Source organism: Carex rostrata, chromosome 27 (assembly GCF_964058835.1).
Source record: "Carex rostrata chromosome 27, lpCarRost1.2, whole genome shotgun sequence".
Taxonomy (NCBI): domain Eukaryota; kingdom Viridiplantae; phylum Streptophyta; class Magnoliopsida; order Poales; family Cyperaceae; genus Carex; species Carex rostrata.
In genome coordinates this window covers 402,899-427,283 of record NC_135944.1, presented here as the reverse complement: position 1 = coordinate 427,283, position 24,385 = coordinate 402,899, and the positions used below count along the sequence as shown (strand labels likewise).

The window sequence follows — 24,385 nt, the reverse complement described above, 5'->3', positions numbered from 1 at the left end:
TCCCTTTTGAAAAAAAAATTTGTGAGAAATAAATCAAAACAAATGAGTTCAAATCCAAGAAGGCTCCAAAACCCAACAAAACAACCTCGCTGGTTGGAAACTCAAGGCTTGACACCTCATCTTTATCTCAAAAAAAAGAGAAACCCATCAAAACAACTGATCTGATGAAAGATTAGTGAAACTAGTTCAGTAAGCTATCAAGAACCAAGAATAATTAGAATTATTCCAAAATTTTGGAAGAAATTATCAAAGATCTGAACATATATATCTGATCTTGTATGGAAAGATGCGCATTAACAAAATTCTTGCATCTAAATCTGACAAATGATGTCAGCACGTAATAAAATTCAATAAACTTTAGAAATCAAGTGTTTCTATGTTTACTCTTGTAATTATATTAGAGACTTTAATATCTGCATAGTCATCAAAACTCAACAAAAACAACTGATCTGATGAAAGCTTACTGAAACTAGTTCAGTAAGCTATCAAGAACAAGGAATTATTAGAATTATTCCACAATTTTGGAAGAAATTATCAAAGATCTGAACATATATGCATGATCTCGTATGGAAGATATGCATTAACAAAATTGTTGCATCTAAATCTGACAAATGATGTCAGATCGTCACAAATTTCAATAAAATTCAGAAATCTAGTCAAAGCTCTCATTTATTAGACAACTTTAACTCCAGTGTTTCTATGTTTGGTCTTGCAAGTTTATTAGAGATTTTAATATTTGCATAGTCATCAAAACTCAACAAAACAACTGATCTGATGAAAGCTTAGTGAAACTGGTTCAGGAAGCTATCAAGATCCAAGATCCATTAGAATTCTTCCATAGTTTGGAAGAGATTATCACAGATAGGAACATATGTGTTGGATCTCACATTGGATCTATGGAAAGATGTGAATTAACAAAATTGTTGCATCAAAATCTAACAAATTGTGTGAACACGTCATCAAATTCAATATACTTCACAAATCCAGTCAAATTTGTTAATTCCCAGTCTTTACGAAAGTTCTCCAGTTCAAAGCTCTAACCTTTCCATTCTAAGTGTCAGCCTCATCAACCCCACACACTTCTCAAGAATCGACTCAACAAAACCGATCTGAGACTTAGGCGAAACCTTAATTCTCAGTTCTTCAGCTGATCGCCACATCCTCTTCACACACTCCCTCCAGCCATGGCACACAGCCGCGGCTGACAAGAGACCCTTCACTGGGACCCGTTTCAAGACTTCAACCAGAGAGCTCAGCGGGACCATACCCGCTCTCCCAACTACTACAAGCTCCTCTTCCTCCTCCATGGCATCGTCTTGCACCTCCTGATGAGTTAACAAAAGGGGAGACTCTCCAATAGGTACCACGTCATCATCGAAGGAGAGGGCCCGCCGGAGGCGGTTACCAGAGCGAGGCAAGCAAGCTAAAGGCTCCGCCGCTAGGATCTCAGATGGTGCGAGAGGACACACGTGGCCTTTCTTGGGAAGGCCACAACGGCCACAGTTGTAGCTGCCGCGCTTCTTTAAGGTTAAAGGCCGCTTCAACGGGGAGGTAACTGAGGCCATGAGAGGTGCAGTAGGGTTTAGAGAGGAGAGGTCAGATAGAGAGAAAGGTGGAGGGAGGGAGAGAGGGGAGGGAAATGGAGGGAGAAATAGGTGAGGAGGGGGCGGGAGATTGGAGCCGATTTCGCGCTTGTTTTTGGTTCGTCTAAGAGGTGCCTCTCTCTGGATGTTTAGCTTCTTTGTATCTTTATTTGTTGGAGTGCAGTCCAGTCCAATGAACACCGAAACCAAATTCGGTGCGATCGAATATTGGTCCGTTCATTTGCGTCCAGAATCGTGTGTATGTAATTTGCACGAATTTTGAAGTTGTACGCTTGAATATGATGCAAATCTAACGGCTTTGATCTGATATCAGAGTGAGTTTAGTTCAATGCCCATTGGACATCTTCCAATTCATTTTTTTTGCGCATTGAGTTTGCTCCCTCTCACTACAACTTGTTACGTACTAGTAGCATGAGAATAATAACATAGGATCCTTGATCTTTATCGTTCCCATGTGGTGGACGCAGAGAGCAAGCTGAAGAAAGAAGGAGGATAGAACAGTAATTTCAGGAAGAACGAAAGATTTTCTCCCCACATGTCAGTGAGCAAGGTGTATGATGTACCGGGAGCAGCTGCAGAAAGATACTACTCGTGGATTGTGCCATTGACTGTTGCGTAGTGCAGCTGCAGCCGATGCAGGATTACTAGTTTACTACTCGGTGGTGGGTTTAGGCTTTAGCCTTTAGCCCTTTAGGCAGGTGATATTTTAACATCTGTCCTTGGCTCCTTGCTCTTTAAAAGATATTTCAGATAGTAATCGTGTGATTTGTCTAGTTCAATAAAATTTCAATTACGTACGTCTATTGAAAAATATTAATCACTTTGTTATCGATTTCGTCATGATAAATCACAGTACGGTATGTTATATATATCGGTTACATGATATGACTCGCATGTCGTGTCATATATTCATTCACGTAGTATCTCTCTTCAATAGTGCACGAATTGACAAGTTCACAGGTCTAAGTGACTAATTTATTTCACAATTGTTTCAAATAATTTATTACAATGTTGTTGCTTTTTTTTTATTTCTTTCTCTGAACTAATCTAAAAATATAAAAAATTAGATAGGCGCATATCGGATTTAAGACTTAGTCAAAAGTAACTAAGCTATTTTTATGATTTTAAAATTTTAATTATGCATATAAAATTAATTGAATTTTATATATATTTTTTTAAATGTTTTATATAGCTCAGCTACAATTAATAAAAGTCCCATACAGAACCTACGTGCAAACCCGCATGACCACATCAGATGGTTTCTGTCCTCTATGGCATCCGATTGACACATTTCACATCTTGGTACAACATTTAAACCCCTTAATTATCTCCATTATTTGTTGTGTCAGGATTCAATCATGTATAAGTAGCCAAACGATCGAATACCTTTGGTGGTACCTTGAGTTTCCATTGTACCTTGTAGAATTCACAGCATATTCCAGAGTCGTGCATTATTTGATATGCCGATGCGCATGTAAAGGTCCCCTGCGCCGTTAAGCGCCATGCAGGTCTGCTTGCTAATGTCGAGTACTGCTGAATTGAACAATATATATTAGCAGAGGGACCAATGTTGCTAGATCATCTAAGAAAAATGATTCGCCTTTGTGTTCCTTAATTTATCTGATTGATATTGGAGATACCATATATATAGCTTCTGTACGTATGATCTGCTGCCAGTGCCCTTCCTGTTGTGCCACTGTCTTCCATAGCCATTCGGCTAATAAGGCCTCATTCTGAGTTGTTATTTTTATTACTCTCATTCCTCCGTTGGATTTTAGCGCACATATTCTTTCTCAATTCACTAAGCAATTGATGCCTCTGCATGTTTTGTTTCCTTTCCAACAAACTTGAGACAAATCGTGTGTTACTTGGCAACTCTCGAAACGGATAGATGAAAAGATCTTTAGAGGCAATTTAAATCCCCTATTATATAGTCGTAGCAAAGCTATAGCTAGTTATGGAGAAATTCGAACTGTGGATGAAATATTAATTGTAATGGGACAGGAAATAGAGAGGGTATAGGCTATTGAATATACATAGATGCAATTACAGAGGGAAAGGAGCAATTTGAGTTAAAAATGAAGTATAGCACTTTTATACTGCTATTTGAATGTAATTTTAGTAGCCTCTACCAATTATTTCAAATATATATATATATATATATAGAGAGAGAGAGAGGAGGAGGAATCAAAAATTAGTTGTTGTAACTCAAAAATTGTTGTAACTTAATCCCTCCTCATATATATATAATTCAGTGTTACCTTTTGTTATTTATTATAAATCGATTGGAGAAATCCGGTCTTAACTAAATAAGTAAATATACACGAATCATATTGGTAAATTACGAGGTTTACTATTGATCAAATATTTAAAAACAACTCGAATTCGATTGATATGCAAATCGGAGTTTAATTAAACTCGATTGATCCAATTATAAACCCAATTACCAGAAATCTCATCCATTTCCGATATAAAATCCAACATCCAAACAGACCCTAAAGCAGCAGAGCGACTACCTAAATTTTATTGGTTCCAATTAATAGCAAGGGATATAAATTTGTTGTTATTCCGATTCCAACTATTTAAAATATTTCATGCACAAGTGGTTGGACAAAGCATAGAATTCTTCATGCACCAAATATTCTATAAATTCAGGAGCGGGTCCAAACCTTTTAGCCGAACGGGATAACATTTTAGAGCAAGAGTTCGAGACACGATTTTATAATTATTTTCGATATTAAGTATATTTTTATGTTTTTATTAAATACAGAAATAGAAGCATACCATGGGAAAAAAATTAGAGTGAGTTATAATATAATAATTATATTTTTTGAGTACTTATTATTATTATTTTTGAGATAATATAGAAACAAAAGTATTTTTTAATTTTTTTTTTGGGAGAGAGGGCGGAGAGCAAGTTTCTTGGATTCTATGTGACTTCGTCACTGTTTCAAATGATGTCTTACTACTTCTCATCATATATAGTGACAAGATTCGCATATTATATCCGAATTATATTCGAATAATTCGTTTTTTGGTGATGCCGAACTAAACGCCGAATTATTTGATTGACCGAACTTTGACCGAATTAAACCCGAATAATTCACGAATTTTACAAACTTTTTCCGAATTTTTCCCATAATATATATTATTTTGGTTTTTTTTTACTCTCTTGCATAACTGAGATCTCTGGTCCAGATACTTCTGAATCATTTCCAAATTATACCCAAATTATTCCCAAATCACAAATTTTTGACACGCTGAACCGAACCCGAATAATTCACCTGTCACTGTGGTTCTCATATGCAAATTGCAATCGTGATTCGTGATAAGATTTTTAGGTACAATTTTGTGAGTTATTTTACCATGTGTATTACATTTTTTTTCGCCAAAATTGAAATACAGACAGGTCAATATTTATTGGGTAGAACAGTGGCTGCTAAATTTTATTGGTTTCAATTTTCAGCATTTATTTATCTGTTGACGAACGCTGAACAAATGAAAATAAACTTGATAAATCTTGAGAAAGAAAGCCATGCTTTATAACACCTGAACTTTTGTAAAAATTCAAACCAAAAGCGAAAATTACAAGAGCAAAAATTCAAACTTTAGATCATTACAAGAACTTATCATTTATATTTAAAACCGATATACCTTATAGTTTCTCTGGTAGACATGAATATTTTTTTTCCTGTGAATTAATTATGTTGAACTGGAAAATTATAATTAAGGGTCGGTATCAAATAATTAACTAGGTGTACACCTTAATATTATCCATTTTTTATTACAATTTGACAGTGGATGTCAAGTTTGTAACCTACGTTTAAATATTATCACTGTTTAATAATTTCATTTTATAGAAATTGCTAAAAAGTATTGAAATATACAAAAATTATAGAAATTAATACACAAAGTTATAAATTTTTAATTTATAAGAATAAACTTAGGTTTATTTCTCTCTACTAAGATTCGCCTTTACTGACTTATTTTAGTAAAATTACAGCGCACAACTTCAATGGACAACTTATGAAAGCACCTACTATTTTGTGACATATTGTTTTCAGTTGAAGCACCTACTATTTTGGTAAAATTAATACTCGAATTTATTTTGAAATACTTATATGTTATCATTTTAAAATAAGTTTATCTCCAAAATCTTAAAAAGTAGTTTTGAAATAACATGTACTTTCTAATTATCAGGTTTTAATAAATCAATAACAATATAGGATTTGTATACTATAATCATATAAGCAAATGAATAACAATATATATAATGAAACTAGTGTTCACAACTTCTATAGTGAACAAAAATGAAATTGACATGCTTGATCATTTAAATTGTATGTCAACATGTCTCGCGTGTGTATTAATTTGTTTCAAAATAAATAATTGGTTTAATTGATGCCAATTTTATTCCGCATGACATTTGAATAATATTATAAATACTGTTTGACAATATTTTCATGTTCCAAAATAAATATCACATATTCAATATTATAGTCGAGCAGAAAAAGCTCCAAAATAAAATATATATAGAAAATCTTTATTTTGTGGGAAACTTGTTTTATTTAATATGTTTTTTTATTTAATTAGAAAACTTTTATGATTTTTATTTTTTATATATTAGAAATATGAGGTTGACTTGGGTGAGCCATGGAGTAAAATACATTTGTACTCCATGCCATTTTTTCATTTTGAAAATCCAAACAACCGATTTGAACTTTGCAACATGTTCTCTATATTGAAATGTACTTGGAGACTAAATTTACATTTTTTGGAATTTTTTTACTATTTATTAAGCTAATTTGAAAATTGCTGTTTTACTGTAAATAGTAAAAACAGTAAAAATTTCTAGACTACCGGATCAACGATTTTCAAAGTGGCTTAATAAATAGTAAACAAATTTCAAAAAATGTAAAATTTGGTCTCCAAGCACATTTCAATATGGAGATCGCGTTGAGCGGTTCGGATCAGTTGTTTGAATTTTCAAAATGAAAATATAGTGCCATGGAGCAAAAACTTGTTTTACTCCATGACTTATTTTAGCCCAACTCTAGAAATATTTATGTATTTCTTTGAAAATAAATTAAATACTATATAATTTGATATTAGAAAGACTGCAACAAATAATTCAGACCAATATTTTTCAGGTTAGATTTTTTGTAGCCGTAAGAAAAATTAAAATATTTCTCTCGCGTGTTATTGAAAAAACTAAAATATTTTTGATCTGAATTATTGATCCCAGTTCAAAAGCCACTTCTAAGTAAATAAAGAAAATATTGTGGTCCTTCTATTACATTTAAATTCTAAAATATTGTATCCAAAAAAGAATATTGAAAAAAAAACATTTTGACAAAAGTCTGAGAATTTTTTTTTGTCGAAAATAGAAGGATTTTATGTATTAATCTAGAAATGACTTTTGAACCAGGATCGATAACTCATATTCAAAATATTTTTATTTTTTTTCAATAACATACAGAGAAATATTTTAATTTTTCTTATAGCTGCAAAAAATATGGTCTGAAAAATATTGATCCAGAATATTTGTTGCAGTCTTTCTAATAAATTAAATTATATAGTATTCCATCTGTTTTAAAAAAATAAAAACTATTTTAATATTTAAAAAATAAAAAAATCATAAAAATTTCTAATTAAATAAAAATACCATAAATATAAAAAAGGTTTTTGATAGAAACCACAAAATGACAAAAACCGAATTGAAATAGAAAAAATATATTATTCGGCTACCAAAAATTACGACGACCCAATTCATTTTTCGGCTGTCGAAATTTTCAGCATACTTGGGCATTTGTATTTTTTTCTATTTAATGTTAGATATTAAAATTTTTGGAAAAATAGGTTATAATAATTCTGAGAAATAAATATTATATGTTATTTGGTGTTTTCTAGAAAAGGGACATTTTACAAAATTTATAAAAAAAAAGAAATTTGATGAATAAAGATTTAAATAAACATATTTTGATAGGTATATATTATACCCCGTATATATATAAATTTCTGTAAAACTGGATTATATTCCCCCATAAACCCTAGCGAACCCTTCTTCCCGGCGCAGCCACTCTCTCTTTCTCTCTCTCTCAAAATGCTAATTTCCCAAAATGCCCTCACGAAAACCACCGCGCCTAATCCAGATGTGCCTCCGGTCCACGGCGGCGACGAGGAAATAAAGCCCAAAACCCCCGTGAATGAATTAAAGCCAAAGAGGAACAAGAAGAGAAGCCGGGATGAGGAAAAATCGAAGAAATCGGAGAACGAGAAGGAGATGAAGCGACTGGAGGGTGTCCTGTTCGGTTCCCTCTACGCTCCTCCCGAGTTCGGATCCGAATCCGCCGCCGCCACCGAAACCCAACCCGCTGACCTGGAAGATCTGTTCATTGAGGATCGGTCGACTGACAACCAGGTGTCGGTGTACGAAGAGGATCAGCAACTGGTAAGCAAAGGGACCCGCAAACCCGTTTGGTTTGATGAAGAAGAGGAGAGAACCCAGGTGGATATTAGAAATGTCACTAGGCTGAGGAAGCTGAGAAAAGATGTGGATGAGCAAGTCATATCGGGTTCGGAGTATGTAGAGAGGTTACGGGCACAGCACATGAAACTCAACCCGGGCACTGATTGGGCCCGGGCCGGGTCAGACCAGGAGAGCGGGTTATCAGTTGTAGACGAAGAAGATGACAGTGATTTTTTAAGAAGCAATGATGAGTTAGTTGTGAAAGATACTGTTAAACTCTTACCCGGTTTGTTGGAGTTTTCAAGGCTTGATAATGCGAATAAGGAAGAAAGATCAAATTCAGTGATAAATTCGGTTCAATTTCACCAAAATGGGCAGTTGTTGTTGACGGCTGGGTTGGATCGAAGGCTGCGATTGTTTCAGGTAGATGGTAAACGAAACCCTAAAGTAAATAGCATTTTTCTAGAAGATTGTCCCATTTATAAAGCTTCCTTCTTGCCAGATGGGTCTGAGGTAATCTTATCGGGTCGTAGAAAATTCTTTTACAGTTATGATTTAGTAAAGAATAATGTAAACCGTGTTGGGCCTTTAACAGGTCGGGATGAGAAAAGCCTTGAATCCTTTGAGGTATCACCTGATTCAAAAACTATTGCCTTTGTTGGTAATGAGGGTTACATTTTATTAGTGTCAGCGAAAACCAAACAACTGATTGGTACTTTAAAAATGAACGGTACGGTTCGTTCCATGGCATTTGCCGAGAACGGTACGCAGCTGTTATCTAGTGGTGGGGACGGCCAGGTGTACCACTGGGACATAGGTACCAGGAAATGCATCCATGTTGGTACAGACGAGGGTTCCCTGCTTGCTACCAGTCTCTGTGTTTCACCGGACAGTTCTCTTTTCTGTACTGGTTCAAGTAGTGGCATTGTAAACTTGTACAAGAGGGATGAATTTCTCGGGGGAAAGAGAAAGCCGGTGAAAATTGTGAAAAATTTAACTACGGAGGTGAATGAGATGAGATTTAACCACGATGCACAGATTCTCGCCATCTGTTCAAGGATGAAAAGCAAAGCGGTGAGATTGGTGCATGTGTCTTCAGGCAGTGTTTTCTCAAATTGGCCCAGCGGAAATTCGGGTCTGGTTAGGTGCTTGGATTTCAGCCCGAATAGTGGTTTTCTAACTGTGGGAAATGCTGAGGGTCAGGTTTTGCTTTATAAATTACATCACTATCAGAAGGCGTAAATTAGATCCTTTTGTTTTCAGTTTTTTTGGTAGTTGAATTTATCACGCACAATAGTGTAAAGTGAGAATGTCTTTCTATACACCATAAAGTGGAAATTCTTGGTACGTGCTCACTTCAAAAGAGGTAAATGAGGAACTTTAGAAGAATTTAGGAGGGGAAATATGGTTGTTTATTGTAATTGATCTCATAAAGCAGTATGGTGGATGCTTTTCTTTTGTATTTTTGGCTTGCATTTTTGCTTGTGGTGGTTTAGTGTAAAACTGAGAAATATTTGTTTACTAGTTAATACCCAACATGTGGGGATGAGTTCATTGATGTATTTCATGCCAGCTTATTAGCTTAGGTTAAATTGGAATGAAATTTTGTTTGCCTCTACCTAATTTTAAAAAAAATTGGATTGTTCTACCTATAATAGTTGTGGTATATTAATTTGAATCTTGATAGGTTGAAATTTGTGCTGTTATCAGTGGCATGTTTGTTCCATGTCATATTATGCAAGTTGTTTCATGTACCAATTGTGACTCCTTTTTTTGGTATGATGTATCCATGGTACCAGTCTCAGAGTGGACTCATGTTTGTTTAGTACAAGCAGCTTGTATCACTCATCTGCTACCAGCCTGAGTTGATTTCTCTCTCTCAATCAGCTTCATTGGGCTGATACCATCTGTGGCACCGATCTCAGAGTGGACTCAATGTTTGTTTAGTACAAACACAGCTTGTAGAGCTCATCTGGTACCAGCCTGAGTTTATCTCTCTTTCAATCAGCTTCATTGTCCTGGTACCATCCATGGTACCGGTCTCAGAGTGGACTCGTGTTTCTCTAGTACAATCAGCTTGTAGAAAGCTTATCTGGTACCAGACGGAGTTGATTTCTCTCTCTCTCTCTCAATCATCTTCATTGGCCTGGTACTGGTCTCAAAGTGGACTCATGTTTGTTTAGTACAAACTGCTTGTTGGTACCAGGCTCAAAGTGGACCCACCTGGTACCAGCCTAAGTTGATTTCTCTCCCTCTCTCTTTCTTAATCAGCTACATTGATCCAGTACAGAATTGTGGAATGGCAGCATAGTTGAATAAAATTGTTTAGCCCACCTCTGGTACTGACAAAGCTCGTTTCCTAAAAAATTTACATAATTGAATTTTTACTTCCTCTAAAATTGGCGTAAATAAACAAACTAATTTAGGTGTCTAACAGTGACTCACTAATCCAGAAAAGACACTTGGCTTGAGAAAGATGCTACATACTACAAGCATCCCCGTATCACAAAGTAAAAGAAGAGGGATTACTAAATGCGAGACGAAATTTTTTAATGATTTCAGTAATTCTCTGGCATCGCAAGCTATCATAGTATAATTATTAATTAATATACTGTCTTCTTTGTAAGATGTAGGTTCCAAATTCAGTCATGTAAGTATGTAACCACCACATGTAATTGGGAAAATTAGAATGAATCCATGCTATACTTTACATATGAGTTATAATTACCGAAAGCATGTACCTCAATCATTTAAGAGTTGTTTTTGTTTGAGATTCATTTCACCATAGGCATACAAAACAAGTACATCTATTCCTGAGTACAGATTCATAGCACGTCTGAAACAAACCAACAAAGATCATTACAAAGGAATGTATAATGCCTGAGAAAGATGCATAAATATTTATATTAACAACATAACAGAACACTGCAACTCCAAATAACAAGAATTGAAATAGTTAGGGTTTCTCCTTGCACAGAGCCCCAAAAACACAAGCATATATTCTAACATAAAAGTAAGAGAATGATCCATCAAACAAAAACAATTATCAAACTTGTCAAATAATACGTAGAATGATCGACAAACTTGGTGGATTATAATTTTTCCTATGGTCTTTACAAGTGAACCCAAAATCGTGACCACCTTACCGATCTGTTCTTTACTTCTCCTTTTAACCCTTATCTCCACTGTCTCAAGAAATTCATGCTGAAATGAATTGTTTCTCAGCAGTGCTTCTTTTGCAGTAACTTTACGCAGCTTTGGTGGTAGACAATACAAAAGTTAGTAAGATAGATGAAAACAATATAAAATAATGAAAGTCTAATGATAGTTCATAATAAAAATTACATATTGCATACATAAATTACATGGGGTCTATTTAAACGTTTTATACAAAAGAATGTATACAACCAAACAAAAATGCATACAATTATATTAACAATGCAACTGATCACCACAAACTCCAAACAAGATAAATTAAAATAGGTAGGGTTCCATGCACCGAACCGCAAAAAGTAGGATTATACCACAAAACATATATAGCTAGCAATAAGCACTACGTGTTCACCTTGCACGGAATCACAAAAACACAAGTTTTCTTTGTAATATTCTAACTTAAAAAGTAAAAGAACAGATGATAGCTAAAGACAGCATCCATTCATTGATTCATCAAACTAAAACAGTTCTCAAAGTTGTCAAACGATTTGAAGAATGATTCTCAAACTTAGATGATTATAATTTTTCCCATGGTCTTTACAAGTGCACCCAAAGTTGCGACCACCTTACTGACCGTTTCTTCACTCTCAATTTTAAACCTTATCTCCACTATCTCGAGGAATTCACGTTGAAATGAATTTTCTTCTTGTGCATTGACATCACTCTGCTTTGTTGGTGGACAATAAAAAGTTAGTGAGATAGTAAGTTGCCACGATTCTTGTGCATTTTGTGCAAACAAGAGATCAATCAATAGAGTACTCAATATTCAAATTCTCAAAATTAAAATATGCATATATACTTAAGCCCATTAATTGCCCAATTGCAAACAAAATATAAGTTCTCGTTATCTGTCCTTAGAATTTGCACAAATATGCTCATGCAGTACCATACTCGCATGTATGGTAAACTGTTAAGGCTATATACATACTATTGTTCAACTTTTGAGTGATGATGTACTTAATTAATAATCTTCAAGAAAAATAATAGAAAAAATAAATAAACATGAGACTGGTTACACTGGTACCAGAAAGATGCTACTACATCAATGACACTATATTAGGTACAATACTAAAATGTCAGCATCTTGCCTACTACCCCTCCTTTCCCCAACAGAGAGAGATATTCTTGGCAGCCGCTGCCAAGTTTTTCGAGAGAGATATAGAGGGAGAAAGAGGGAGAGAGAGAGATATTACATGACGTGCAACGATCTTAGATAGTCGAAGCAGGTAGAATCAATAAAGTTTGATCCTGTTAACTAATTTTGAGATAATTTTGTATAGAAACGAAGAAATGATATTATTTCCAACAACGAAGAGCAAACAGCAATTCGTGAAGTTCAGTACATTTTTTGCATAATCTCTCTCCACAGGAGTATTAGCCTTATAAAGGCGATCTAAAATGTAAAAGAAAGTAATTAAAATGGATGCATAAAACATTAGATTTATTCTAGGCTGAACATGTCAGCAAAAGAAGCTGATGTGGAATAACAAACTTCAGCGGAGGTGGACGAACGTTATAACAACTCTGGAAATGTCAGTGCCTTTGTCTATTGGTTCCCCTCCAGTTCTCCCTCCTCTCCAATCGTCTCTGTTGTAGGTATTGGACCCATATTGTCAGACTCAGAGACCAACCCTGCCCCCTTTTTGCTATCAACTGACAAGGGTCCACTCGCAGAGTTATCGTCAATAAAAGACCCCTGCCCGAACTTCCTGACCCGGCTGCCCTGAGTCCCTTCTTCTTCACTTAAATGGTTCTTTCCAACGGTAACCCCCAAATTCATTCCTGTCCGTTGCATGACGGAAGTTCAAGACAAGCTTCTTTAAATTAGGCGAATGCTGGAGAAAGCAAGTCAGTAAATTCCAACCATAACTTGTATCATATAACCTGAGTTCCAAGGTCTTTAAGTTATTAAATCTTGGGCAGCTTTGAATATTTTTGTCGAGTAATCCCTACAAATAAGAAAAAAAATGAATTTTGTTTCCAAGAGGACAAGATTTAAAGTTCCAAAAATCATATGGTCCCCTTGAAGGTTCTCTTTTGAAAAACCAATATTTCGACTTCAAGGTTAAAAAGAACACTTATGCCAATACTAAAATTAATTTACTAGAAGGTGTAACATCAAAAGATTGGATCTCCCCTCACCCCAAAAAAATAATTCAAAACCACACTGAACCAAGTCAAACAAGATGCAACCCGACTATTTCACACCCGGCCATGTTGTGTTGCACTCAAAATTAAGCATACCAGGATACTGTGAGAAATTATATAGTCTTAGACTTGTAACATTTGAAAGACCCCCAAGAAGATTCAGTTCCTTCAGTCCATTGCAAACCATAATTTGGAGGTCTACTGTTACTAGAGATGACATGTTCTTCAATGTAATTGATTTTGTACAACTGGACAACAAACAGGAATGTGTATTCAATTTCTTCAGCATATTGGAGTTAATCTTGTTAATCGTCAATATACAACCATCCAGGACCAATCCTTCAACGACAGAGCACCCCAATAGAAGCATTTTTATGAAATGATCCCCGATGTGCATATGACCAAGCTCTAGTTTTTTAAGAGAAGAGAGGTTTATAGATTTAAGTTGGTGTTCACATTTATGATAATCTGTCACTGAGAACAATGACATCTCCTTTACTGATCCACAATTGAAGAGTGAATCAGACAAGTTCAAGATATCGCGTGTATGCATGTAAATATAGATTATCTGAGGCATGCAAGCAACTGCATGATTAATGAATTCTTCAACGGCGCGATGTTTACTTTTAGTTATAAACCGCCATGTTAGTTTAAATATATACAATTAATGGTGAGAAACCTCTACTGTTTAGTACACCTTGAATGAACCGTAGAAATTTATCCTCATTGTCAAACCCAGAAATACTGTAGTTAACGTCTAGAGTATCCATAGAAGTCCAAATATTTGTCCATCTTTTGGACAATATGCACGTTTGTACTGCCTCTCTCGTTTTCAGGCAAATTACTTATTCTGTCAATGGCCAGATCTCCACCATCCATCTTTTACCCTTCAATGAGGCAGTTGTCTGTGTTGAAATACAGGAAAACAACAAACCAGACATAAGTTATATCAAATGTAGAACAAGACACATGAATGATGATATACCTTAGCTGATGATGATATATATAATGGCGCAATATAAAAATACGCTCGCATAATTGCTCATTTCCAAATCACCAGGACCAACTATAACTGAGCAAGGTTGCATTCGAGAAGAAGAGAGAAGACATAGAAAGAGAAAGAGAGTGGTACAATACCTATATTCAAATCGAGTTTGAGAACTCTTGGAAAGTACCAGAAATCTGAAATCTGAAATCCGAAATCCTAATTAAACCCTAAACCCTAACTTTTTTTTTTTTGACAAAAAAAGCCCTTGTCGTGGATACGAGGAACCTGATTTTTAATTTAAGAAAATGAAACATTAAAATTAGATCTCTAAAAATATAATACACAAAATTAGATATTGAGGAAGGTTGTAGTTCACAGTTTCGACTCTTAATATATTTTTTTTAAAACTTGACTTTTTTTTAAGAAAATGATATTTTTTTTAGGTCGCAATTTTTCTTATTTAATTGATCCGAAGAAATACCACTCTAATTTTATCTTTACTGATAGATTTTGCAATACGCTTCAATACACACTTTTCAATATCTCTAACTCCTTGTCATGTTTTATTTTGCAGTGACATTCAAGAAAAACTGCAAAAGTGAAAATTTATTGAAAAGTTCCAAGGCCATTAATATAGACAGAATGCAAAATATGCCCTCAATTACACATCCCCTCAAGATGCATGTGGTAGGGTAGGGTTCCATGCACCGAACCGCAAAAAGTAGGATTATACCACAAAACACACCTAACAATATGCACTACGTGTTCCTCGCAATGGAAACACAAAACATGAGTTTTCTTTGCAATATTCTAACTTAAAAGTAAAAGAACAGATGATAGCTAAAGACAGAACATCCATTCAATGATTCATCAAACTAAAACAGTTCTCAAACTTGTCAAACGATTTGAAGAATGATCGACAAACTTAGATGATTATAATTTTTCCTATGATCTTTACAAGAGCACCCAAAGTCGCAACCACCTTAATGATTGTTTCTTCACTCTCAATTTTAAACCTCATCTCCACCACCTCAAGGAATTCACGTCGAAATGATTTTTTTTCTGGCAACGCTTCTTGTGCACTAAAACACTGCTTTGGTGGTGGAAAATAAAAAGTTAGTAAGATAGTTGCCACAATGCTTATGCATTTTGGACAAACAAGCTATCAATCAATGGATTGCATCCTCAATATTTAAATTCTTAATATTAAAAGATGCATATACCTAACTAAGCCCATTAATTGCACAATTGCAAAAAGAAATATTAGTTACGTTATCTGTCAACAGAATTTGCACCAATATGCTCCTATAGATACTCGTATGTATGGTGATCTTGAGTGATAATGTACTAAAGGCATCCCTCTCATTTTTGGTTGCCCCTAACTTAATTAATAAGCTTCTAGGAAAAAATCAGAATGAAAATAAATAAATAAACACAAGACTGGTACCAGAAAGTTGTTACTAAATACACAACACTATATCAGGTACAATACTGAAATGCTGACATCTTGCCTACTACCCCTCCTTTCCCCAACAGAGAGAGAGAGAGAGATTCTTGGCAGCCGCTGCCAAGTTTTTTGAGATATATATATATATATAGAGAGAGAGAGAGAGAGAGAAAACAAGTCACTAAATTCCAGTCATAAATCGTCTCAAATTCCCCAAGTTCCAAGCTCGTTAAGTTATTTAACATCGGGCAGTTTGGAATATCTTTGTTGAGTAATCCCTACAAATAAGGTAAGAATGATTTATTTATTTTTTCAAAAGGGAACAAGATTTCAGTTTTGAAAAACCATATGGTCCCCTTGAAGGTTATTTTTGAAAAACCAATATTTTGACGCCAATGAAGATGCAGCCCCACTATTTCACACCTCTGGTGTGATTCACTCAAAATTAAGCATACCAGGATATAGCAAGACATTGTACATAGAGCCTTAGACTTGCAACATTTGGAAGACCGGCGAGAAGATTCAGTCCTTTGTCAGCATATGAAATTTCAAGGTCTGCCTTTACAAGAGATGACGCATTATTCAATGTAATTGATTTTGCAGATAAGCCTAACAAACATTCCTTCATAGTCAGTTTCTTCAGAACATTGGAGTTAATCTCGTTAATCATCAAAAGACAACTTGTCAGGACCAATTCTTCAAGGACAGGACACTCCAATAAAAACATTTTTATCAAATCATCATCAATGGAGGTATGACTAAGCTCCAGTTTTTGAAGAGAAGGGAGGTTTATAGATTTAGGTTGGCTTTTCCATAAACTATAGTCACCTAACAATGACATCTCCTTTATTGATCCACAATTGAAAAATGAATCAGGTAAGTCAAAGATATTGTGTGCACGTGAGTAAATATAGATTACCCGAGGCATGCAAGCAATTGCATGATTAATGAATTCTTCAACCATGCGATGATTGCTTCTAGATCTAGACCGCCATGTCAGTTTAAATTTATCCAATGGTGAGAAACCTCTACGGTTTAGTACACCATGAACAAACCGCAGAAATCTGTTCTCGCAGCCATAGCCAGAGTCAAATTCCAGAGTATCTATAGAAGTTCAAAGATCTGTCCATCTTTTAGACAATATACACGTGCGCACTGCCTCTTCGGTTGTCAACAAGGAGAGTACTTGTGTTAGAAGTGGATCGGGCAAGTTGCTTATTCTGTCAATGGCAAGATCTCTGCCATCCATCTTTTATCCTTCAATGAGGCAATTCGTCAAACACCTCACATCCACGATGTCTTTGCTGAAATGTTGAAATACAAAAAAAAGAACAAACCAGCCATGAGTTACCTCCAATGTAGAACAAAATACATGAAGTGCTAGATATAATTCTTCAAAACTATTCTCTTGACAACTAGGTATGTACGTTGTAATATCACCACCAAATTACCCACAAATCAGAATGCCAAATTATCATCACAACTAATACAAAATTGCACCAGTGGGGCATAAAGAGGAAATTGGCCTGAATTCAAAACTTGCACAAACTTGGGAAATTATCAATTTACCACATATTGTTACTCATAATGATCATAAATTTTTACATAGAACCACTAAATTTTGACAAGAATAAAAAATGCATCAATACAAAAATATTTCACTGAAAAGTGGATGAGACCTTGATATTTCTTCAGATTCGTGAAGAAAAATGCTCAATTGCACACTTCACTGTTTAGAAATGACATAGTGGCCTCAATCAACACTTATTGCTTAAATTCTACCAAAAGAATTAGAAATCAGCTTTATTTTATTTCTTTTCACAACATTTAACACACCATATGTCCATGCTTTTAGAAATCACTGACAAACACAAACACAAACACAACCGCAACTAAGCAGGGTCGCATCAGAGAAGAAAGAGGAAGGGTACCGTACCTATAATCGAATCGTCCACTTGACCAAAACCGGAAGAATCGTAATCGTAAGAATCACTGGCGGTTTTTGAGGCCGCAATTTTGCTTATTTTAGGTCCAGATTTTGAGCAGAAAAAGGAGAAAAGAGAGAGGGAGAGAAAAACTTAATTCGTATCCTCTGCATTAACTCAACTTTAGAGTTAATGCAGAAAGAATCTGGACGTCCGATCCGTGTTGGCACGAATATTAAAGATGCTCTGTTCCCACCTCGGGCCGGATTGGCCTGGATCCTGATCAGACAGTCCATATAGATTACCTCAAAAAATTGAGTTAATGTAGAAGATGGGGACTCAGAAAAAGTTGGGCTATAATCAGAAACGCCAGATTCATATTGAAGAGAGTTACAGCTTGAATTTGCCTTTAAACTATCTCTCTCTCTCTCTTTTTTTGCTCCTTCCTCTAATATTTATTATTAGTATTTTTTGGCATTAGGAAACAACTCATAAAGAAAAAAAAAATATATTTCGTTGATTTTCTTATAAAATTAAATTGGTCTACGACCTTTTATTTGTACTAAATTGCTACCATATCTTTTTTTTTTTTTTTAAAAAGAAAAAGAAAACTATGTATGTCCCTGAAGTTTTATTTGCATCAAATCAGTTCATCAAATTTTGAAAAGAAAAAAATAACGAGGAAGATTAAATGTTTTCATTTTATCTGTCTTCATAATGAATCGTTGCCGCCTATTTAATTTTTTCATTTTTTTAATACTATGGATAAAAATATCCGTGAATTTGACCAATTATATTTTTAGATGAGGAAACACTCAAATTATACATAATTTCATTAGAGCACTGAGGTGGAAAGAGGAATACGTTCCCTTTTTTTCAATTGAAACTAAGTGTTGCTTTAAGGAAAAATTAATTTTGTTTACAAAAAAATTTATATTTGTTGATAGTCAACATTTTCAGTTTTTGTCCATATTTTTGTTCAAATATTATTTTTCAGGTGTTTTGAATATATTAAAAGTATTTTAGTTATTTTCTTATATTGTGTATATTTGAAAGTTTCACAATAAAAAGAGAACATGTTGGTATTTTAGTTCATACATATAAATTCAAATTTTCATAATTTCGATTATGGCATGCCCATATATGTTGATAGCCAACTTCTGTTACTTGGTTTACTAAATAAAAATAAATAAACCAAGCAATTCATTCTCTTGCTATTTGTAAATTGCTCTTTTTGAGGGCTACGTGATGTTATGAATTATTTCAAGCAAAAATGAGAAATGTTGACAAATAAATATCTTATCTGTAGTTGATGAGATTGTCTCATCACTAACAACAAAATTCAACTTTATTTACAATTTATACTTCTTGTAGTAAATATTTGCTGTTACCAACTTTTATATCTATGGAACACATCTACCGTTGTCAATTAGCTATATATTTTACCTTATAAAGCTTACATATTTGTCGTAATATCTCTCATATGAATATAAAGTATGCTGGTGTTTCATTCATGGGCGATTCTAACTAGACGAAATTGGGTAGCCCCTGATTTGCAATGATTTAATAGCTAAATGGGGTTTCTAAAGCAAGAGTTTCATCACCTGCTAATTTGAAATCATGTTAAGAGAAAATGTGCAAAGTAAACTGCTAATTTGAATTAAAATTAATAAAAAAATTGAGCATAAGCTTGATGTAGGTTAATTATTTACATCACTAGCAAACAAAAAAAAAAATACAAAAATTCTCATGATGATTCAATCATGAACTTATATGCACAAATGAGATCAATTTGCACCAAGATGACTCAACCATAAACTTTAAACTAATCTTAATGAGTATGGCTATTATAACATCAGTGTCATCTCAGTATATATAACACCAACTCCAAAACTTGCCAAATCGAGTTCAAATAGTGAATCCAAATCGTTCAAACCGATCTACTTCATTAGTTGTACATTTACATTTAAAAGTTATAAGTTTTTGAGTTTATTTGATATCAAATAAAGCGGTCAAATGTGTGAGTTTTTAAGTTAATTTTAATACATTCATTTTTCAATTTTTTTGCCGCTTGATTTGATACTAAAATAACTCGAAAATATAAAAAGTTTGCATGTAAACGCATCACTCATAAAATAAATTAGTTTGAACGGTTTGGATTCACCATTTAAACTCGATTTGATAGATTTTGGAGTTAGTATTATATAGACTGAAATAACACTGATGTTATATTAGCCATACTCAACTTTAATATGCAATAGCACTTGCATCAACAGTACTGGCACAGTAAAATTCATCCTGATTTGGAAGACCCAAATCAATAGCACTTGCAACAACAGTACTGGTACAGTAAAATTAATGCTGATTTGGAAGACCCAAATCAGATCCGATAAATTTTGGAAGGGAAAAGATATCAAATGAAAACAACTCATTGGTAGGCTCTTGGTTAGTTACTGCTGCTGCTGGGAGGAAGGAGAGATGGAGAGAGAGATGCGCAAAAGAAAAAAAAAATTAATGATGCACAAAATCAAAAGATTTCCATGCTACAGTGCATCTCAATTAATGATGTCAACCTTGGAATAGTTTTTCCCTTTCAAATTTCAAGCAAGTGTCATACTCACCAAACATTATTAAAAACATCTAAGGACTGCACATTTAAAAATTAGATATATATAAGATAGGATTGCTTACCCAACCACAACGAAGTAGCCAAATCTTCCATTGCTTCCAAAGAATTAAAACATGCCAGCATAAAAATTATGTGTTCCGTGCATCGAGCACAAAAAATAATCTAACTAAGAACAGAAAGATAGCTAAAGACAAAGCATCCAGTCATTGATTCACCAAACTAAAACAATTCCCTAACTTGTTAAACAATTTGAAAGATGATCGACAAACTAAAGAGGATTACATTTTTTTCCCGATTTATATATTAATAGGAAATCAAAAAAATTAAAAAAATTTGGAATGGAATTGGAATATCTCAATTTGTAGGGAAGATATCATAAACTATGGCGTCCTTTCTGGTCGCCATAGTTTATGGAGTCGGCCCAACAGCAACAAAAAAAATGTCTGGACACCAAAGTCTATAGTGTCCAGTTCATCTTTGTTTTTTTTTTCAGATTGTAAGAGGAATCTTTCTTTAGGCAGCCTGAAACCCAAACAAAACATAGCCTGAAAATAGAAAAGAAGAACGAGCCCTCAGTAACATCACAAGGAAAAAAATCACACCTTATATCCGTTTCTCCACTTTCTCAAGGAATTCATGCAAAAATGAATTTTTTTCTGGCAACACTTTGATGGTGGAGAAAGCAAGCCACTAAATTCCAATTATAACTTGACTCCAATTCCCTGACTTCCAAACTCTTTAAGTTATTCGATCTCAAGCATGTTGGAATACGTTGGTTGAGTAATCCCTACAAATAAGAGAAGAGCGATTTTTCTCACAATGGAAAAAAAAATTAATTTAAAAAAACCATATGGTCCCCTTGAAGATTCTTATTGAAAAAAAAAAAAAAGAACCAATATTTAGGACTTGAAGGGAAAAAAGAACATTATGACCAGAATACCAGGACATGGCGAGTTCCATAGAGTCAGACTTGTAGCTTGAATGATGCCAAGAAGATTCCGTTCATCGTCAACATTTGAAATTTTAAGGTCTGCCGTGACTAGAGTGGACGTGTTCTTCAATGTAATTGATTTCACACGACAGGAAATCGAACATTTCTTTATAGTCAGTTTCTTCAGCACATTGGAGTTTACCTCGTTGAACATCAACCGACAACGTGTCAGGACCAATTCTTCGAGGACTGGGCAACCCAATAAAAGCATTCTTATCAAATCATCCTTGATGAGGATAGGACCAAGCTCCAGTTTTTGAAGAGAACGGAGGTTTATAAATTTTGGCTGGCTTTTCCATAAAGTTTGTTTACCTAACAATGACATCTCTTTTACTGACCCACAATTGAAAAGTGAATTAGGCAAGTTGAAGACCATGTGCGTATCCATATAAATATATATTACCCGAGGCATGCAAGCAATTGCATGATTTATGCATTCTTCAACAATGCCATGATTTCTTCTAGATCTAGACTGCCATGTCAGTTTAAAATTATTCAGTGGTGACAAACCTCTACGGTTTAGTACACCTTGAACGAACCGCAGGAATTTATTCTTGCGGTCGAAACCAGATATACGATAGTCAAATTCCAGAGTGTCCATAAAAGTCCAAAGATCTATCCATCTTTTGGACAATATGCACGTGCATACAGCCTCTTTAGGGTTCAGCAAGGAGAGTATTTGTGTTATAAGTGAGTCAGGCAAATCACTTATTCTGTCTATGGCAAGATCATCATCATCCATCTTTCACCCTTCAATGAGGCAGTTCGTCGAACACCTCATATGCGCAATCTATGTGTTGAAATGCAAGAAAACAACAAACCAGCCATGAATTATCTCCAATGTAGAACAAAAACATGAAGTACTAGATATAATCACTTATTCTTCAAAACTATTCTCTTGAGAACTAGGTATGTACCAACTAATATCACCAACCAAGCTGCCCACGGATCAGAATGCCAAATTATAATCAGATTGCATATGGATTTCTTGGCCCAAATTCAAAACTTGCACAAACTTGGAAAATTATCATATTCCCATTTTTTGTTACTTATAATGAACATGGATATTTCCATAGAACCATTAAATTTTGACAAGAATGAAAAATGCATGAATACAAATATATTTCACTGAAAAGTGGATGAGACCTTGATTAAGTTTTTCTTCAATTTTTCTTTCAGATTCATGAAGAAAAATGCTCAATTGCACACTTCACTGTTTACAAATGACATAGTGGCCTCAATCAACATTATTGATAAAATTCTGCCAAAAACGATTAGAAATCAGCTCTCTTTTCTTGCTTTTCCCAACATTTTACAGATCTCCTCAAAATCACTCACAAAACACAACCAGGCGTCCATACTTTTAGAAATTCACTTTGCTACAAATAAAGCCTAAATCACAGAAACTGAGGAGGGTCGCATGAGAGAAGAAAGAGAGGAGATAGAAAGAGCAATAGTACCGTACCTATAATCAAACCGATCCGACAGATTCCAGTGAAATCGACCAATTCGGCAGAAGTTGGATGTCAGGAACCCAATTCGATTTGATTTGGGAGAAAACGCATCCAATTTTGACTTGCTAGCAAGGGGCAGGAATCATAACTATTAATCAGTTTTCTCTCTGCGACACGGGGCCCACTTTTTATCTCTGACCGTTCTCTTCCAGAGCTATACTACGCTGATCACTGGGTCATATATAATTGATTAGGATTGGTGTCGTTGTTAATAAATGTATAATTCATAGTAAGTATATTATTTTATATTGTATGTATTGGGAAGTAATACTAACTGTACTTGAACTTGGAACTTTAAAAAATAGAGATAGATTTTATAAACTTATCTGATTAATTATTAATTAAATACACTCATAATGTTTCTTAAATAAAATATTATGATTAACCTTTTTCAAGGATACCAATAAACAACCTAAACATCATGTGTCTTTGATGAATGTAGAAATAACTTTGCTTTCAAATAATATCTTATTTGTCCAAGGAATATATAATCCATATCCTATCTTTTACATATTTCTTAGAAAACAATAATATTTTTTTTCAAAAGCTATTGGCAACAAATGTGATTGTCACTCAATGAAAATGTAGTTAAGAGAAAATATACAAATGTGACACTTTGTCCGAATTGTCACCTCACTCCTCTCTCTCTCTCTCTCTCTCTCTCTCTCTCTTCTCTCTTCTCTCTTCTCTGTATGTATCTATCTCTGTCAGCTTTTAATTGGGACCGTACTATGCCTGTGTAAAACAGTTCACGCGTGTGGCCGTATATTTTATTTTGATTTGATACGGTTTCATCTTGCTACATAGCATTAGCATAGCATGTATGATACGGTTTTTAAATTTAAGTTTGTGCATTTAGGTGGTGATGAAGTGAACACCAGTAAAGCATTACACCATCAAATATTCACTATCAAATATTTTTATTAAGCCAAGGTTTACTTAACAAAAAAATATATTTATTTCCAAAGAACTCATTAATTTTTTTATGTATGTGAACTTGTTAGTTAAAATATCATCACATAATGACTCTGATACATACATATATTTTGTGCTAAGAGCTCAAAATATAGCAATCTCACATGGTTATGACATCATTAATTGATACAGTTGGACTATCTCTCTACAGAGGTCTCAGTTCCTATCAAGTAAATATGAGGTCTCAGTTCCTATCAAGTAAATATTTGAGTTTGGATTTCTCAAATTTTGAATTTGAATCTGGGTCAATCTTGTCCAATTTGAAAATTCACGGGACATCTTTATTACTCTATAATATTCGAGTAAATGCTAAAAAATAATTCAATGTTGTCCAAACCCATACTGACACATTTTATACAGTATATTAATAAAATGTCTAATTATTTGAGAATTCGATTACCAAGTTATGTATATTTCTAACTTCATATACTATATTTTTTAATTATCAATATTATTAAATTAGTTTGATTTGACAAATAATT

General features: G+C 34.2%; 3 protein-coding genes across 8 annotated transcripts in view; 1 reads left to right on the top strand and 2 right to left on the bottom strand.

Moving 5' to 3' along the window:
- FBL17 (RNI-like superfamily protein) overlaps positions 1-1,692 on the bottom strand; it is a 55,912-nt gene extending 54,220 nt beyond the window's left edge. For 2 of the 4 annotated variants that reach the window (XR_013508391.1, XR_013508392.1), the window contains exon 1: positions 1,042-1,692. Coding sequence is in view for 2 of the 4 variants with exons in the window: in XM_078293715.1 (XP_078149841.1) it covers positions 1,042-1,565 (524 nt within the window). In the remaining 2 variants the exon portion in view is untranslated. The remainder of the gene's footprint in view (positions 1-1,041) is intronic. The other 2 variants (XM_078293715.1, XM_078293716.1) reach the window with 1 other exon arrangement.
- Positions 1,693-7,653: 5,961 nt separating this feature from the next.
- LOC144545187 (Transducin/WD40 repeat-like superfamily protein) lies at positions 7,654-9,627 on the top strand. Its single transcript, XM_078293777.1, has one exon. It carries the CDS (start codon positions 7,708-7,710, stop codon positions 9,313-9,315), a length of 1,608 nt encoding a protein of 535 aa, XP_078149903.1. The 5' UTR covers positions 7,654-7,707; the 3' UTR covers positions 9,316-9,627.
- A 3,535-nt stretch (positions 9,628-13,162) lies between these two features.
- LOC144545222 (F-box/FBD/LRR-repeat protein At1g16930-like) lies at positions 13,163-22,995 on the bottom strand. 3 transcript variants are annotated; one of them, XM_078293809.1, is made up of 3 exons: positions 22,880-22,995; positions 21,364-22,204; positions 20,900-21,210 (listed from the first exon to the last, which is right to left on the bottom strand). In XM_078293809.1, the coding sequence occupies exons 2-3, from the start codon at positions 22,154-22,156 to the stop codon at positions 21,167-21,169; spliced, it is 837 nt and encodes a 278-aa protein (XP_078149935.1). In that variant the 5' UTR covers positions 22,157-22,204; positions 22,880-22,995; the 3' UTR covers positions 20,900-21,166. The 3 variants fall into 3 exon arrangements, with proteins under 3 accessions (XP_078149936.1, XP_078149935.1, XP_078149934.1); XM_078293810.1 differs by lacking the exons at positions 20,900-21,210; positions 22,880-22,995 and adding an exon at positions 13,163-13,235 and having other exon boundaries at positions 21,364-22,401; XM_078293808.1 differs by lacking the exon at positions 22,880-22,995 and having other exon boundaries at positions 21,364-22,385.
- Between the last annotated feature and the right edge of the window lie 1,390 nt (positions 22,996-24,385).